This window comes from Pristiophorus japonicus, chromosome 2 (genome assembly GCF_044704955.1).
Source record: "Pristiophorus japonicus isolate sPriJap1 chromosome 2, sPriJap1.hap1, whole genome shotgun sequence".
NCBI classification, from domain to species: domain Eukaryota; kingdom Metazoa; phylum Chordata; class Chondrichthyes; family Pristiophoridae; genus Pristiophorus; species Pristiophorus japonicus.
In genome coordinates, this window is record NC_091978.1 from 345347075 (window position 1) to 345366728 (window position 19654).

Sequence of the window (19654 nt, forward strand, 5' to 3'; positions counted from 1 at the left end):
TTTTCGGCATTGAGTCTTTGGTGTGAAGATGTGAAAATGGACAGCCGGCCAGTTAGTATCAATAAAGAGAAAAGACATATCTTTTTTGGTTGCATACCTTTCATTAAAACTGACATTTTTTTTTATAAAGAGAATGGGGTTCAAACAAGAAATGCTCCAGTTACAGAGATTGAGCTAATGAATTGAGCAATCTACAAATTGTTTAATAAGAAACTGTAAAGTAATATAAGATTATTTTAGGGAGGTAACAGAAAACAAGATGTGTGGTTACCTTTCAGTTTTGATAAAGGGTTATGCTGAAAATATTAGCCTGTCTTTTTATGTTTACAGAATGCTGGCTGACCTATATTTTTAATATTTTCTGTTTTTGTTTCCAATTTCCATCATTCGTAGATTTTTTTTCTATTTGGGAATATGTGGAGGTTTGCTTTTATTTTTAAGAGGAATATGCATGTTTTTAATGTAAAAGTCCTGATTGTTAGATACCAAAATGTTAAGTTGTGAGACTCAATTTTCAAACTATAGATATATTACGATCTGAAATTTGTTGAAAGACACAATAATTTCTCAGATCTAGACAGTATTTTTTGATTCTGTATGCCTTTACAAAGCTATGCTGAGTTTCACAGGGTCAGTGGAAGTACAAGTATTTGTAGTGGATAAAATGGTTTTGTTTTAAAATTAGCATGTCTGGCTATCCTGCATCGTGTTCATTTGGGACCACTTTAAGTAGACTGATTGCTTTGGAAATATACAGTGAGTAGTTGGTAGTACACCAAACTGTTTACCTTAATGTAGGTGCCATAGCAACATTTTTTATTCCATAACAACCAAGGCAAGCACAGTAAGATTTCACCAGGAAATTCTTAGGCTTTGTTAAAGTAAAGTGGTGTTGGAATTGTTTTGATCCGCTCATTTCATGTCCGTGTCCAGAAAAAAAAAATAGTATTTTAAAATGTTGAGTGATGCACATTTACTATTCCCGTGTATATTTCTACATTGCAAAATAATACCAGTTAAAATCAGATTCAGTGGGGCCGAAATTCAGGCACACCAGAAAGCTGGCGCATCAACGATTTTGTACCTTTTAGTTTGCCAGGAGCGATGAGGTGGCCTTCGGATCGATTTTCGTCACTCTTAACTTTTTTTGACGTTGGACCGGGTGTCGGTCATAGTGGGGGCGGATGTGCGGGGTTAAGTCCTGCAGAGGAGCGGAAGTTGGGGCGGGATCAAGTCTCTGATGCTGTCACTGCACGTGTGCGTCACCACGCTCTCCTCCATTAAAGGGGAGAGAATCGAGGATTTTTTAGCTTCGGCCACTGGGCCACCAGGGAGAGCAGCCCCACGAGGGGGTGCCAGGCAAACTGTTGCCGGCTCGGCCAAACACGGGGCAATAATTTTACGGTTGATCCCGAAGTTGGCCTGCAAAAATAAAAACGTGGCAGCCGCGGCAGTGCACCCTCCCCTTGAAGGGCCGCCGTGCTGCCAGGCCACACAGTCAGGAGAAGGTGCATCGACAGAAAGCTGTCGGGGGCACCGCGTGGTGGATTGCCGATTTTTCTTTTTTAGGTGAATTTGGGTCGGAGTGTTCTGGAGGTGTGGGAGACCGGCGGTGCGCGTTTTGATGACATGCTTGCGGCGGTCGGCAACAGCGGGGCGGAAATGGGGACAGGCCGAAGAATCCCCAAGCTAAATTTGGGTTGGGGCGGCCCATCGACTGCAACGCGGTGGTCACTCGATTCCGCCGCATGGCCGACACAAAACGGCGGTAACGGGCCTTATTCGGACCCTGAATTTCGGCCCAGTATATTTGTTCCTAAACGATTTGTAAAAATCTTACTTTAGTTCTGGTTGACTATCAAATAAAGAAAGAACTTGCATTTATATCGCGCCTTCCACTTTGCTTTAAAGTCAAGGTACTTTTTGAAGTGTATTCACTGTTGTACTGTTGCAATTGGCCAGGCCACCAGAGGGAACTCCCCTGCTCTTTGAGACATGATAGCTTTTATGCCCACCGAGAGGGCAGGTGGGGTCTCGGTTTAATGGCTCCTGTGATAGTACAACACTCCCTCAGTACTGCACTGGAGTGGCAACCTAGATTTTATGCTCAAGTCTCTGGAGTGGGACTCTAAACCCACAGCCTTCTGACTCAGAGGCGAGAGTGCTACTGACGGAGCCATGGCTCAGACCTAATAAGACAGTGCAGGTATTCTGAAATTTGCTAGGTACTACATTGTGCAATTGGTGGTTAACATTTTATTGATTCTGATGGCTTTCATTAATAATGGATGATTGAGAATGAATAGCTACAGTAATGACCTGAAAAACATTTGCACATTTAAAATGTTTTTTTTATTATATCTACAATCTTTATTTACAATACTTTTCAAATTGGACAGCCGTGTAAACTTCTGGTTCTGTAAGGCTTACGATTGCAGAAAGTCATGGGGCTTAAGGTATAGCTATACTTCACTAATGCATTGATGCTAAATGTTTTCACCTGCACATTGACATGAAAACGGTAACAAAACTCCAGGGTCAGGTCTTAGTCTGATTCCAAGTGCTGTCAGACCCTCTCCTTACATGGCTTGGATTTGTGGTGTGTGACTCCATCATGGTGTAAAGCTGGGTTGTAAGTTTGTTTGGTAATCTGTTATATTAATTCAAAATGTCCGAGTTATAGATTGAATGCATCTCAAGCTGTTGTAGCTATGTTGCTGCAGTACAATCAGGTGATTGTGTACACTCCTGAGAGTCAATCAGGACATAACTTAGCACTTGTATTAAAAACTTTAGAAGGGAGTAAGAGCCATTGTATAAGTTTTGATAAACAACAACTACAGTTCTTAGAATATGTGTTATGATCAGCAATTATAAAACAAAATGTATGCAACGTGTTATGACCTGGAGTGCACTGCCTGAAAGGGTGGTGGAAGCAGAGTCAATCATAAGTTTTAAAAGGGAACTGGATATATATATAATATATACACTTGAAAAAGAGAAATTTGCAGGGCTGTGGAGAAAGAGCAGGGGAGTGGGACTAATGGGATAGCTTGTCAAAGAGCCAGCCAGTGCAGACACAATGGGCCGAATGGTCTCCCGTGCTGTATGAATCTATGAAATTTACATGTGGGATGGAAACGACTTGTTAAAATGTTATGTTGTCCAGTATATGTATGAAAGTATAAACCATCTTCGGAACATTGGAACAGGATTAGGCTATTCTTCCCCTCGAGTATGGCTGATCTGTACCTCAACTCAGTATACCTGAATTAGCTTCATAATCCCTTGAATCCCTTGGCAAACAAAAAGCTATAAATCACAGTCTTGAACACTCCAATTGTCCCAGCATCCCACAACCTTTTGGAGATTTCAAATTTCTGCTACATTTATATGTAAAAGTGCTGAATGAATTTCCTCCTAAGTGGCCTGGCTATAATTTTAAGATTATGTCCCCTCATTCTTGATTTTCCCCCACCAAATGAAATAGTTTCTCTGTATCTACACTACAAATCCTTTTAACATTTTGAATACATCGATTAGATTACCCCATAACCTTCTAAACTCAAGCGAACACAAGCCAAGTTTATGCAATCTGACCATATAATACCCTCTAAGTCCAGGTACCACCCTGTTGAATCTGCGCTGCACCTTCTCTGAGGCCAATATATCCTTCCTGAGGTGTGGTGCCCAAAACTAAACACAGTACTCCTGATGGGGTTAGACTAAGGCTCTTGTAACTGAAACATAACTTCCTCCCCTTTGCAATCCAACCCCCTTGAAATAAAGGCCAACATTCCATTAGCCTTTTTGATTTTTTTTTTACCTGTCTACCAGTTATAAATGATTTGTGTACTTCGACTCCCAAATCTATCTGTTGTTCTACAGGCCCTAGTTTCTTACCATTTAGAAAATACCCCAATTTATCTTTCTTGGCTCCAGAGTGGATGACCTCACACTTGCCCACATGAGGCGCCATCTGTCATCGTTTTGTCTACTTGTTTAATCTGTCGATGTCTCTGCAACTTCCAGCTCCCACCTGCGCTACTTACTGTCTCTCCTAATTTAATGTCATCTGCAAACTTGGAAATACAATTCTCTAGCCAATATTACACCCCTCATTGCAGTGGTATTTTAAAGTGAAAAATGGAGGGGGAATGATTTAAGTATTAAGGACAAGGGGCAGACTGCTAAAAGTAAATTGTCTGGCATATATAGCAGTTTCAGCAGACATAGTAGTCTAGGAATGATAATGAGTTGGTTTGTTGTTTTTTGGTGGGAGGGCCACAGGAAAATATGGGGAAAGAGCGAATCAAAGAATTTACAGCACGGAAGGAGGCCATTTTTGCCTGTGCCAGCTTTTTGAAAGAGCGTTCCAATTAGTCCCACACCCCTGCTCTTCCCCGTAGCTCTGCAATTTTTTTCTTTGAGTATACAGTAGATCCTATTCCCTTTTGAAAGTTACTATTGAATCTGCTTCCACCAACCCTTCAGGCAGTCCATTCCAGATCATAAATTGCTGCATAAAAAATATGTTCTCCTCATCTCCCCTCTGATTCTTTGGTAATTATCTTCAACCTGTGTCCTCACATTTCTGATCCTCCTGCCAGTGGAAACAGTTTCTCACTATCTGCTATATCAAAAACCACAAATTTTAAACACTTCTATCAAAACTCCTCTCAACCTTCTCTGCTCTAAGGAGAACATTCCCAGCTTCTCTCATCTCTCCACATAACTGAAGTCCCTCATCCCTTTCTAGTAAAGCTCCTCGCCACCTTTTCCAAGGCCTTGATATGCTTGCCTAGAATTGGACACAGTACTCCAGCTGATGCCAAGCCAGTGATTTATAAAGATTTACCGTAACTTCCTTGCTTTTGTACTCTCTCCCTCTGTTTATAAAGCCACAGATCCCGCAGATGCTTTTTTAACATCATTGGCCCAGAATTTGCGGTCAGCAGCAAAGGCGTGCGCCGCTGGCCCTGAAGTAAGCTGCCAATCTTTGTTCTCAATTCACCTGGGCCAGATTCCAGTTCAACTCACTGAAATAAGCCCTCTTCCAGTTGCATATCTTTACTATTGATTGTCCTTTGTCTCTTTCCACAACTACTCTAAACCTGATAGGTAATGACGGAGAACTGTCAGTGTTCGCTGGCATTACCCTGAAACTGACCGCAACCACAGGATTTAGCACATGCGCATCTAAACGCTGACATCCCAAAGTTGCGGCCAGTCATTTACTGCTCCGACACTGGCTATACTGTGGACGCCCCCCCCCCCCCCACACACACACACACACACACACACACACAAACAGCTGGCAATTAGGGAAAGTAATGAAATATAGTGTTTGTCCACGTTAATATCGCTGTTAACAGTGTAACAGCTCCTCTTCTGCTCCTTAACTCCAGCCAAAAAGATTCTGTCTTCGAACCCACAAGCGCATCATCCCTTTCCAGGACTGTAACAGTATCTTTGATCACTACTGCCATCGCTGCCCTCTTTTTTTTTTGTCCTTCCCTATTTCTCCCATTCCTGCCCTTGTTTGAGTCATATCTCTATTATTGGCACAAGATCATAACCCCATGTGGCAACTTGTGCCTGCAGCTCACTTGTCATGCTCCGTGCATTTACGCAAATGCACTCCAAACCCACCTTAATCTGCTTCGCATTTCTCCCCTGTCTGATACTATCTTTAATGCTGTTCGTCTTTCCCAGTCCTCTTGCTTCTCCTCTCCGATGCTTCAACCTGCTTCCCTTCCCTCTGCCAAATTAGTTTAAACCATCCCCCACAGCCCTAGTTAACCTCCCCGCAAGGATATTGGTCCCAGTCTTGTTCAGGTCGTCCCAGTCTTGTTCAGGTCAACCCATCCATTTTCTGCAGGTCCCCAGAACTGGTCCCCATGCATCAGGAATCTGAAGCCCTCCTTCCTGCATAATTTCTCCAGCCACAGATTAAGCTGCTTTATCTTGCTGTTCCTGTACTTACTAGCATGTGGCACTGGGAATAATCCAGAGATTACCACCTGTGAGAACACAAGAACATAAGAAATAGGAGCAGGAGTAGGCCATACGGCCCCTCCAGCCTGCTCTGCCATTTAATACGATCGTGGCTGATCCGATCATGGATTCAGGTCCACTTCCCCACCTGCTCCCCATAACCCCTTATTCCCTTATCGGTTAAGAAACTGTCTAGCTCTGTCTTAAATTTATTCTATGTCCCAGCTTCCACAGCTCTCTGAGGCAGCGAAATCCACAGATTTACAAACCTCCGAGAGAAGAAATTCTCAGTTTTAAATGGGCGGCCCCTTATTCTAAGATTATGCCCCCTAGTTCTAGTCTCCTCTATCAGTGGAAACATCCTCTCTGCATCCACTTTGTCAAGCCCCCTCATAATCTTATACGTTTCGATAAGATCACCTCTCATTCTTCTGAACTCCAATGTGTATAGGCCCAACCTACTCAGCCTTTCCTCATAAGTCAACCCCCTCATCTCTGGAATCAACCTAGTGAACCTTTTCTGAACTGCCTCCAAAGCAAGTATATCCTTTCGTAAATACGGAAATCAAAACTGCACACTGTATTCCAGGTGTGGCCTCACCAATATCCTGTATAACTGTAGCAAGACTTCACTGCTTTTCTACTCAGTCTCCTCTCTAGCTCCTGAAACTCTGTCTATAGGACCTCTCCTTTTCTATGCTATGTCTTTGGTTCCAACGTGGACCACTTCTTCCGGCTGTTACCCTCGTGTCCATGTAGAGTGTTCTGCACCTGTTCTAGTTGACGTAAGGCACTGCAAAATGGTAACGTTAAAACGTACAAATTTAATGCTCAAATCAAATGTATTACAAATGCAACAGAGTCTAAATGTAAGGGTGTAATCACCCCTGGCATCAGATGATATTCATAAACCATTAGAGCTTCTCTTCTGGTTTGACATATCTGGAGCATTTGATTACAATGCAGTTTTGCAATCACTTCCACTAGAGGGAGTTGTGAACTCTTGGATCTGGCTGGTATGATCAAAGACTTTGGCCCAGATTTTACAGTGCTTCTGAAAGCGTACACACAGCGTATGCAGGCATAAGGCCGCCTTTTACCCGCATAAGGGTTAAAATAATTTTTTTTAATGATTTAAACATACACATAATTTAAAAATTAGTTTAGGTAAATTTTGGCCCGTTTTAAAATGTTTATTTATTTTTCAAATTTATTTTTATTTAAGTGGAGTGAAATGTTATTGGTTTGTGGATTACTACAGGTATTATGCTTATGTGCATTCCGTACGCAAATGGAATCCCAATAAGCATGATAGGAATCCCTCTTTTTGTGATTGGTTGGCCTGGCCCACGTGATCCCAGGGACACTTGTGAACCGCCTGCACCCCTGGGATCTGTGGGCCTTTACGCAGGCGTACACCTGCAGGCCCAGGACCGGACCAGTCCGAAGCTCTGGAGACACCAAATAAGTTTGGATTTTCTTTTTCAGTTCGGAGGCATATGCCAGCGGCAAGCCTCCCACTGCAATTTCTAGGCCATAGTGTATATAAAGTTTTTTTTAAGAAAGTATAAGTGTACAAAATAGTGACACTGTCACATGAAAAATGAATGTAGATTCTTGTAAAAAGCTGGATGTCAGAAGAAAATGTTTCCAATGGCTGAAGGGTCGATAACTAGAGGCCACAGGTTTAAGGTAATTGTCAAAAAGACCAGAAGCAGGCGACATGAGGGAATACATTTTACGCAGCAAGTGGTTAGGATTTGGAATGCATGGCCTCGTAGGGTGGTGGAAACAGATTCAGTAGTAGCTTTCAAAAGGGAGTTGTATATAGACTATTCTATGATTCTTTGAAAATGACACTAACCAAGAATAATGTAGCAGGCAATCAGTGGAACCCATTTTTATATTTTACAAGTCTTACAAACTTGCAACTTGCTCTTACTTTTTATTTTCAAAACTGGTATATTTTTCAGACCTCAGCTGGAACCTGCAGTTTGTAGTCTTCTGAGACACCCTAAACAAAGGACATGGAAACACCTGAAGTAGCCTTTCTGAGGGATCAAGGTAAATCTTACGTAGCAGCAGAACATGTGAGAACAGTAAGATTCACTTCTGAGAAAAATTTGATCTAATATTTATAAATGCATAGAGTTGTGTTACAAAGATGTAATCCATCAATTATTTTAACTTATTAAAGCAAAATTATATGTACATGTTACATGTGCCTTGGAATGTACAGCAGCTTTGAAATCATCTCCTGGACTTTTTATTGTGCACCTATATGCTCAGCTATTAAAAAATATCCCGAGGAACTTAATGATGTACAAGAACTAACTAGAAGGCTTAAAAGTCACATGTAGCCATAGCATGCGAATTGATATTCACATTTCTCATACCATAGTGTTGTGAGTTTATATAGTTGATTAATTCAGTGCCTTGCATATGTTGTAGTAAAATCAAATTCATTCTATAGCTTTAGTATGTAACACACTGTAAAGCAAGTACACTTTTACAGAGGGATCTTACATCACTGTCAGTGTAAAGTGCTTTACTTGCAAATTTGTCTTTAAAAAACCTCTTGCCTTTCTGTCTGATGGCTTAGCTGGCTAATGCAGTGAATCGGTAAGCCAAAGAAACCAAGAAAGCCCTAGCTTGGATCTGCTATGCACTGATCTAGCTAATTTCAGTGCCTGACTCAGATTTGAAAATCAACAAGGCTACCTGCTCCTGATTGCTGTCCACTGACCTCTGTGTGTGTTGAACATTGAGTGAGGACTGGATCTGGCTCAACTGTGATGTCCCTCACAGCTAAATAATTCCCTCATTCCAAGCTGTGTTAAACCCAGGCTCCAGGGCTGAAAGGATAGTGAGCTAAACACACAGTCCCAAAGCAAAAGATCTTTGATGAATTGCATGAGAGGTAACAGGTAAATACTTTGCACAGGAGGTATGTATGTATCCAATATACCCTTTAACATCTTGTACTATCCTTAAATATTAAAAGGAAAGTAAATTCCAGTGGGGGTACTTTTTAACTAAATACATCACCATTGGAAGGGGAAAGTACTATTGTAACAAAAATTGTTTGATTTTAAAAAAAATTTAAAAATTATTAGTTGTCTGAGTTGGGTGGGGACCCTCTGGTTGGTTCTCACACCCTGGCAGGTCTTATCTGACTAATTTGTTTAAGTAAGACTACAGATCTGGTGGATAAGGGTGAAGCCATGGACGCTATATATCCAATCTCAGGAAGACATTTGACACCATCCCACGTAAACTGATTTACAAGGGTGCATGCACATAGGATTGGTGGCAAAGTATCATCATCATCATAGGCAGTCCCTCGAAATCGAGGAAGACTTGCTTCCACTCTAAAAGTGAGTTCTTAGGTGACTGAACATTCCAATATGGGAACCACAGTCTCTGTCACAGGTGGGACAGACAGTCGTTGGAAGGAAAGGGTGGATGGGACTGGTTTGCCGCACGCTCCTTCCGCTGCCTGTGCCTGTTTTCTGCATGCTCTCGGCGATGAGACTCGAGGTACTCAGCGCACTCCCGGATGCACCTCCTCCACCTCGGGCAGTCTTTGGCCAGGTGTCGGTGGGGATGTTGCATTTTATAAAGGAGGCTTTGAGGGTGTCCTTGAAACGTTTTCTCTGCCCACCTTGGGCTTGCTTGCTCTGTAGAAGTTCCGAGTAGAGCACTTGCTTTGGGAGTCATGTGTCAGGCATGCGAACAATGTGGCCTGCCCAATGGAGCTGTTCGAGTGTGGTCAGTGCTTCGATGCTGGGGATGTTGGCCTGATCGAGGACGCTAACGTTGGTGCATTTGTCCTCCCAGGGCAGTTGCAGGATCTTGCGGAGACATCGTTGGTGGTATTTCTCCAGCGATTTGAGGTGCCTACTGTATATGGTCCACGTCTCTGAGCCATACAGGAGGGCGGGTATCACTACAGCCCTGTAAACCATGAGCTTGGTGGCAGATTTGAGGGAAAAGTATTAGGCTAGATTGATATATAGTTGGCAGATTGGTGGTGTGTGGGGTGGTGTCAGAGTGAAAACAGGTTACCAATGAAATTCCACAGAGGTTGTGATAACTTTTAGGTTGATAGTTTTGTATAATAATTATCAAAGGTATTTTCTGTTTGTGGATGAGAGTAAATTAGGTGTACTGGCCAGTGATTCTAACCAATGGCCAACAGTCCAAAGGGTTATGGCTGGGATAAGTCAATGCGCAGAGAGATGGGAGAAGGAGTTCAACACAAATAAGTGTAAAGTCATGAGATTAGAGAGAAGTGAGGATGATAAATGGCAATGTGCTCCAGTTAGTTAAGAGATCTGGGGGTTTTGATGGATGGGTTATTGAAACTTTCAGTTCAGTGTTCGCAGGCAGTGAAGAAAACAAATAAAATGTTGGGATGTATAGTTAGGAGTGTGATTTACAAGTCCAAGGAGATGATATTGAACGTGTGTCTGGCCCAAAGCTGCTCCATTGAAGCAATGGAACCTAAAACTTAGGCTAGTTAAACGATCTGGGGGTTTTTGATGGATGGGTTGCTAAAACAATCGGTTCAGTGTTCACAGGCAGTGAAGAAAACAAATAAATGTTGGGATGTAGAGCTAAGGGGGTGATTTATAAGTCCAGGGAGATGATATTGAATGTGTATCTGGCCTTGTTGAGACTGCAGCTGCAGTTGGAATACGTTGTTCCATTTTGCTCTCCATTGCAGGAACAATGTAGAATTATTGGCAGGAGTCCAGAGGAGGCCTGCGAGGCTGATTCCTGATCTGAGAGGGCCTAGTTGTGTCTAGCTTGGGACATTACTGTGTGGAGAACAGGAACATGAGGGAAACTTAATAGAGCCCTTCAGGATTTCCATGGATATGTAGAATTTGGATCCAGAAAAGTTCTTCTGTTGGGCACAGGATTTGAGGACTGGAGGATACAGTTTACAATTAAGGGTGTTAACAGACAATAAAAAATGTAGGATTTTTTAAAATAGGAAGATAGTGATAGAATTATTGAACACATTACCAGTAGGGCTGATGGAAGAGAAAGCAGGTTTTAAAAAGGTCTGGAAAAATTCCTATTTGGAAAGGGAATTAGGTTGGGCTATTTCAGAATCATGGTAAGGAAAGTGATGGGTGGTTTGGAAGGGGAGGCTGAATAGAATAGTGATTTTCTGCGCAAAACATTACTACATTACTATTGCTTTGTTACAGCAGATAAGGAACAAGATGAATAAACAAATAGATTTATAGGCCTGGATTTTGCGGTAAAAGTAACGGTGAGGTTATCAGCTCACGTTATTAAAGTGTAAATCATACAGCAATTTCCAGCGCCTGCACATGCGCATCAAATGTGGAAATCAGGAAGTGGCTGTCCAAGTTGTCCTGCTCCTTCAGAAGCTTCGCTATACTGGTATCTCGCCCAGAGACTTGCAATTGAAATACATGGAACAGTGTGAAGTTGCTGTGCTTAGAGTAGGGATATGGGCAGGTACACTAATTGGCAGGATATGACAAGTGATGTCATACAGGGATCTGTGTTGGGGCCTCAACTATTCACCGTATTCACAGTACCAAGGTTTTGATAGAGTGGATACAGACAGAATTAAATTTCTTTACCCAAAGAGTGTTGAGAATGTGGAACTTGCTACCACAGGGAGTGGTTAAAGCGAATGGTATAGATGCATTTAAGGGGAGGTTAGACAAGCATATGAGGGAGAAGGAAATAGAAGATTATACTGATTGATTTAGATGAGGAAAGACGGGAGGAGGCTCGAGTGGAGTATAAATGCTGGCATGGGCTGAATGGCCTATTTCTGTGCCATATATCCTATGTATTTACTAACGACTTAGATGACGGGATAGAGAGCCACATATCCGAGTTTGCCGATGACACAAAGATAGATAGCATTGTAAGCAATGTAGATGGAAGCTGAATCGCCGCCTTCTGTACTGTAACCATTCTATGATTCTATAAGCATAAAATTGCAAAGAGATATTAACAGATTAAGTGAGTGTGCAAAACTGTAGCAAATGGATTTCAATATAGGTAAATGTGATGTCATCCACTTTGGACCTAAAAGGATAGATCAGAGTACTTTCTAAATGGTCAGGTCCAGCAAGACTTCGGGGTCCATGTACATAGATCATTAAAATGCCATGGACATGTGCAGAAAATAATCAAAAATGGCAATAGAATTCTGGCCTTGTATCTAGAGGACTAGATTACAAGGGGGTAGAAGTTAGGCTGCAGCTATATAAAGGCCAAGTTAGACCACATCTGCAGTACTATGTTCAATTCTGGGCACAACACCTTCAGAAGGATATATTAGCCTTGGAGGGAATGCAGCATAGATTTAGCAGAATAATGTCCAGATTCCAAGGGTGAAATTACAGGGAGATTACACAAACTAGGATTGTATTCCCTGGAATTTAGAAGATTAAGGGGTGATTTGATGGAAGTTTTCAAAATTTTAAGGGGAACGATTGGGTAGATAGAAATAAACTATTTCTGCTGGTTGGGTAGTCTAGGACTAGGGGACATAGCCTAAAAGTTAGAGCCAGGCCTTTCAGGAGTGAAGTTCGGAAACATTTTTACACAAAGGGTGGTAGAAGTTTGGAACACTCTTCCGCAAACGGCAGTTGATGCCAGATCAATTATTAATTTTAAATCTGAAATTGATAGATTTTTGTCAACCAAAGGTATTAAGAGATATGAAGCAAAGGTGGGTATATGGAGTTAGGTCACAGATCAGCCATGATCTCATTGAATGGTGGAACAGGCTTCGGGGGCTAAATGGCCTACTTACATGGGAGTTACCCACTAAATTCACCATAAAAAGTTAGGGCTTGTCTATTCCAGTGTAAATAATTTTTTAATGGCATGATATGTCTTAATTGCTGCCAAACAACCTCTTTGGCATCAAAAAATAACTTTTACAAGTGTGAAGTTTCATTCCTTCAGATTTTAATTATTGTTGGAGATTTAAAAAAAATATAAAACATTTTTGAAATAAATGTTAAATACTTTTTCTTACTGTCTCTCTTCTCTCTCTTAGTCCAATCTTTCTTTCCCTCTCCATTTCGCTTTCTGTACATGATTTGGCATTGAATTAAATATTCTAACTTGCACTTCCTGGTTCTGACTCTGCGCCCCTCATTAATAATTATTCAGTCTGTTTGCTTCGGGAGATACACAGTTGCTTGTGCTGTTCACACAGGGCCCAGATGCTCTGTAGAGGGCGCTGTGCCAAAATGGCTTTCTAATCACAGCAGGTTCCAGTGTAAAATCCCATAGAAAGTGTGTGGGCAAGTGTAAGTGTAATGAACGGCTAGCTCAACCATTGATGGCCGTGCCTTCTGTTGCCTGGGTCCCAAGCTCTGGAACTCCCTGCCTAAACCTCCCCTCCATTCTACCTTTCTTTCCTCCAAGATGCTCCTTAAAACCTACCGCTTTGACCAAGTTTTTGGTCATCTGCCCTAATTTCTTCTTATGCGGCTCGGTGTCAGGTTTTTGTTGTTGTCTTATAATACTGCTGTGAAGCGCCTTGGAAAGTTTTACTACATTAAATGCACTATATAAATAAAGTTGTTGTTGTTGACAGTTAAAGTTTTGAAATGAATGGTTTCCCTGTCACAAGGTGATCTTGCCTGGGCTTGCTGACACTAGAATGGAAAGAGTAGGAGGACCACCTTCAGTCCCTTCAATAGTATGTGCTAAACCTTCATACATCACCGGTTAGGTCTCAGCTGGAGTATTGTGGCCAATTCTGGGCACTGCACTTTAAGAAGGATGTCAAAGCCTTGGAGAGGGTGCGGAGGAGATTTAGTAGAATGGGGTGAGGGACTTCACTTACATGGAGAGATTGGAGAAGCTGGGGTTGATCTCTTTATAGCAGAGAAGGTTAAGAGGAGATTTAATAGAGGTGCTCAAAATTATATGGGGTTTTGATAGTGAATAGGGATATAACCTGTTTCCACTGGCGGGAGTGAGTAATCGCAGGGACACAGACTTAAGGTAATTGGCAAAAGAATCAGTGGACAAATTAGGAGAATTTTATTGACGCAGCGAGTTGTTGTGATCTGGAATGCACTGCCTGAAAGGTTCAATAATAATTTTCAAAGGGGAATTGGATAAATACTGGAAGGGGAAAATTTGGCAGGGCTATGGGAAAAGAGCAGGGGAGTGGGACTAATTGGGGAATGAGTATCTGGAGTTAGGTCGCAGATCAGCCATGATCTCATTTAATGGCAGAGCAGGCTCGAGGGGCTAAATGGCCTACTCCTGTTCCTATGTTCCTAATTGGAGAGTTTTTTCAGAGAACCGGCACAACCGAGAATGGGCACAATGGCCTCCTTCTGTGCTGTATTATTCGATGATTTAGTTGATATCAATAATCAGACAAAAGAGTATCTCCCTTTTGAACGATAATGCTGCGCTCAAGTCAAGACCAAACTTAAAACATGCAGGAGCGCAAGATTTCATGTTAGTTCAGCCATTAGCGAACAGTGTGAAGTCCTGATCTGGGCTACTAATGGTCTCTCCGTAGCAAGCAACGATATGTTAAAAAGCACAGGCCTGCCCACACTGCGATATGTGTGCGCACTAGGTCCGTGCAACAGAGCAGGTCTCCAGTCATCCTGGTTAACCCTTGCCACTGGATAAAGGCCTAGCTTTGTCAAGACTGTGTGGTGGCTGGTGTGCAACGGTCACCACACGTTAAAAAAATCCACGCACAGGCATCTTCCACCCCAATTGGAGTTCAGAACTCGAACATAGGGTCCTTCACTGAAACATCTGTGAACTCGTGGAAGCAAGTCATCCTCATTCGAGGGACCGCCAATGATGATGATTGAACGGCTAGTGCTGCTTGTTCGCCACTGATCGCAAAATCCATGCCATAGCATTTTTTTAATGTAAAGCAAATTTTAAAACTGGAAACCAAATGAGTTAATAGCCAAAAATGAGGTCTCTGGTGTAAATATATATTTACGGTATACTTTTGTCCTATCCTCTAGTTTAGTTTCCCTTATAACCAATTAAAAAAAAACTTAAGGAGAAAGTGAAGTAATTCTTTTTGTTACCTTGTCCTTTTTTTTTGCTATTTAATTAACTTTTATTTTTTATGTACAGAGACTTTGTAGAAGGTGTGAATTTTGAATCGTATTGTTTAACCACAAGTTTTAAAAGAAAAAAATATCTTGGAAAATCCGGTGATAGTGATCAGTATTCTCCCCCACAGGAGTTCAGTACCGTCTAAATTTAGAGAAGCGGTATTTGTCCTCGGGTAGGTTCTAATGGGAAGATGTTCTACACAGAATACTGTAACAATAAAAAAGATGATACGAAATGTTGACTTCTATTGTGTTCCATTTTGTTTCCAATAGTTCAGCGGTTAAATGCTGTGCTCAGCCAGTATCAAACAGCACAGCTGCCCAAATCTGCTGTTGGTCAGGTAAAGTCATTTCCAAAATTATATTTTCCAAATGTTAATCTTTTACGATTTATATACATTTTTTAAATGTTACTGAAGGATTACTGTAACCGGGTTGGAGTTGCACTCGTTATCTACCACACAATTTCTGTATTGATTGGCCAAACTTCAAATATTTGGTGGCAGATCTCAATTATTTTCTTCCCTATGTATGGTATGCTGTTAACTCTTTCGGGGGTTATTTTCGCAAGCTACCCTCCCACCCCCCCCCCCCCCACAAAAGAGAGCGAGATATCAGTTATTCAACCTGCTAACTACAGAACTTCTCAAGGTAAAATATACTCGTACATTATCTTCTCAGTGGGAAATGTCATCAACTAGTTTTTATATAAAGTCACTGTGACTGCTTGAACTTTGGATAGCTCTTAAATAAAGTAAATGATTTATTGCAGGAAGTGGCAAAATGTTGGCAACCTAATTTGTATTGTTGCTGGAGCAAGTATAAGTATATCTGTTTTGTATATGATTTGATTTTGAAAAATGGTACTGAATTTCAAGTACATGTTAAGTGCAAATTTTTTTACAAAGAGGCAAAAGTGCATGTTCAATGTGTAATAATTATGGTATGAATATTCTGCCTTAATTACTATAAAAGACTGCTATAAGCAATGGACAAATGAGCAAAACAATATAAAAACGATTTTTTGGAGTACTTACTTTCCAGTAACCAGCATGTGATTTCCTCCCCCTCCTGCATATTTATTCGTAGGTTATAATTCAAATTTCACAGTCTGTCAGAGTGTTTATTCCTCCGTTAACTGAAGACTAGGAGATATACGAGGGCTCATGTCATCTCCAGCTTGCAAATTATAGTAACAAAGTGTTCTGTTCCTCCAGAACTCCAGATTTCTTTGGGAGTGAATCCAGCGATTTTAAATGAGTAACTCAAAAATCCAGTTACACTGGCTGAATTAGGGTCAAATTATAATGCAAATCTGGCATTCTTTTGAATAATAAACATATTGTATTTGAAAATCATGGCTAGGAGTTGTAGAGTCCTATTAAGGAAGGCTCACTGTGTGATGGAAAAAAATCCTTTGACACCTCAGTTTCATATTTGCAATATTTTCAGGGCTGGGAACTCAACATCCAGGGGTATTCAACATTCAGGAAGGATAGAAAAAAAGGAAAAGGAGGTGGGGTAGCATTGCTGGTTAAAGAGGAGATTAATGCAATAGTTAGGAAAGACATTAGCTTGGATGATGTGGAATCTATATGGGTAGAGCTGCAGAACACTAAAGGGCAAAAAACGTTAGTGGGAGTTGTGTACAGACCTCCAAACAGTAGTAGTGATGTTGGGGAGGGCATCAAACAGGAAATTAGGAGTGCATGCAATAAAGGTGCAGCAGTTATAATGGGTGACTTTAATATGCACATCGATTGGGCTAGCCAAACTGGAAGCAATACGGTGGAGGAGGATTTCCTGGAGTGCATAAGGGATGGTTTTCTAGACCAATATGTCGAGGAACCAACTAGGGGGGAGGCCATCTTAGACTGGGTGTTGTGTAATGAGAGAGGATTAATTAACAATCTCATTGTGCGAGGCCCCTTGGGGAAGAGTGACCATAATATGGTGGAATTCTGCATTAGGATGGAGTTAATTCAGAGACCATGGTCCAGAACTTAAAGAAGGGTAACTTTGAAGGTATGAGGCGTGAATTGGCTAAGATAGATTGGCTAATGATACTTAAGGGGTTGACTGTGGATGGGCAATGGCAGACATTTAGAGACCGCATGGATGAATTACAACAATTGTACATTCCTGTCTGGCGTAAAAATAAAAAAGGGAAGGTGGCTCAACCGTGGCTATCTAGGGAAATCAGGGATAGTATTAAAGCCAAGGAAGTGGCATACAAATTGGCCAGAAATAGCAGCGAACCTGGGGACTGGGAGAAATTTAGAACTCAGCAGAGGAGGATAAAGGGTTTGATTAGGGCAGGGAAAATGGAGTACGAGAAGAAGCTTGCAGGGAACATTAAGGCAGATTGCAAAAGTTTCTATAGATATGTAAAGAGAAAAAGGTTAGTAAAGACAAACGTAGGTCCCCTGCAGTCAGAATCAGGGGAAGTCATAACGGGGAACAAAGAAATGGCAGACCAATTTAACAAGTACTTTGGTTCAGTATTCACTAAGGAGGACACAAACAACCTTCCGGATATAAAAGGGGTCAGAGGGTCTAGTAAGGAGGAGGAACTGAGGGAAATCTTTATTAGTCGGGAAATTGTGTTGGGGAAATTGATGGGATTGAAGGCCGATAAATCCCCAGGGCCTGATGGACTGCATCCCAGAGTACTTAAGGAGGTGGCCTTGGAAATAGCGGATGCATTGACAGTCATTTTCCAACATTCCATTGACTCTGGATCAGTTCCTATCGAGTGGAGGGTAGCCAATGTAACCCCACTTTTTAAAAAAGGAGAGAGAGAGAGAGAAAGCAGGGAATTATAGACCGGTCAGCCTGACCTCAGTAGTGGGTAAAATGATGGAATCAATTATTAAGGATGTCATAGCAGCGCATTTGGAAAATGGTGACATGATAGGTCCAAGTCAGCATGGATTTGTGAAAGGGAGATCATGCTTGACAAATCTTCTGGAATTTTTTGAGGATGTTTCCAGTAAAGTGGACAAAGGAGAACCAGTTGATGTGGTATATTTGGACTTTCAGAAGGCTTTCGACAAGGTCCCACACAGGAGATTAATGTGCACAGTTAAAGCACATGGGATTGGGGGTAGTGTGCTGAAGTGGATTGAGAACTGGTTGTCAGACAGGAAGCAAAGAGTCGGAGTAAATGGGTACTTTTCAGAATGGCAGGCAGTGACTAGTGGGGTACCGCAAGGTTCTGTGCTGGGGCCCCAGCTGTTTACATTGTACATTAATGATTTAGACGAGGGGATTAAATGTAGTATCTCCAAATTTGCGGATGACACTAAGTTGGGTGGCAGTGTGAGCTGCGAGGAGGATGCTATGAGGCTGCAGAGTGACTTGGATAGGTTACGTGAGTGGGCAAATGCGTGGCAGATGAAGTATAATGTGGATAAATGTGAGGTTATCCACTTTGGTCGTAAAAACAGAGAGACAGACTATTATCTGAATGGTGACAGATTAGGAAGGGGGAAGGTGCAGCGAGACCTGGGTGTCATGGTACATCAGTCATTGAAGGTTGGCATGCAGATACAGCAGGCGATTAAGAAAGCAAATGGCATGTTGGCCTTCATAGCGAGGGGATTTGAGTACAGGGGCAGGGAGGTGTTGCTACAGTTGTATAGGGCCTTGGTGAGGCCACACCTGGAGTATTGTGTACAGTTTTGGTCTCCTAACTTGAGGAAGGACGTTCTTGCTATTGAGGGAGTGCAGCGAAGATTCACCAGACTGATTCCTGGGATGGTGGGACTGACCTATCAAGAAAGACTGGATCAACTGGGCTTGTATTCACTGGAGTTCAGAAGAATGAGAGGGGACCTCATAGAAACGTTTAAAATTCTGACGGGTTTGGACAGGTTGGATGCAGGAAGAATGTTCCCAATGTTGGGGAAGTCCAGAACCAGGAGTCACAGTCTAAGGATAAGGGGTAAGCCATTTAGGACCGAGATGAGGAGAAACTTCTTCACCCAGAGAGTGGTGAACCTGTGGAATTCTCTACCACAGAAAGTAGTTGAGGCCACTTCACTAAATATATTCAAAAGGGAGTTAGATGAAGTCCTTACTACTCGGGGGATCAAGGGGTATGGCGAGAAAGCAGGAAGGGGGTACTGAAGTTTCATGTTCAGCCATGAACTCATTGAATGGCGGTGTAGGCTAGAAGAGCTGAATGGCCTGCTCCTGCACCTATTTTCTATGTTTCTATGTTTCTCTTTTGAACTAGGTTGGGCAGTTAAGTGAACATGATTCTCCAGCACCCTGGCTCATAGACAAGTGGTAAGGATCATCTTGGTGTATTATGTTGGTGGTACATGTATCTTGTTCATGCAATTCGTTATTCAAATTATGAAAACTTTTTGATGCTATCAAGTATTTGGGGCATAGTAGTGTTCATGAATGAGTCTTCAAGTTTTATACTTGATTTCTAGTAAAATATTAGGTTTTTTTCTTTCATCATCATACCACATACTATTTAAACTTGCTAAACTGTGAGTGTCCCAGTATTCTGTCAAATTGAT

At 41.8% G+C, this 19654-nt stretch overlaps 1 protein-coding gene across 7 annotated transcripts in view; it reads left to right on the forward strand.

The window, feature by feature from the left end:
* Positions 1-19654, forward strand: part of sclt1 (sodium channel and clathrin linker 1) — a 111899-nt gene that overhangs the window by 1761 nt on the left and 90484 nt on the right. For 3 of the 7 annotated variants that reach the window (XM_070872185.1, XM_070872186.1, XM_070872187.1), the window contains exons 2-4: positions 7971-8061; positions 15393-15460; positions 19360-19412. In XM_070872185.1, coding sequence (XP_070728286.1) covers positions 8025-8061; positions 15393-15460; positions 19360-19412 — 158 coding nt within the window. In that variant the 5' untranslated portion in view covers positions 7971-8024. Of the gene's footprint in view, positions 1-2982; positions 8062-15392; positions 15461-19359; positions 19413-19654 lie in introns of those variants that run through there. The other 4 variants (XM_070872184.1, XM_070872193.1, XM_070872194.1 and 1 more) reach the window with 2 other exon arrangements.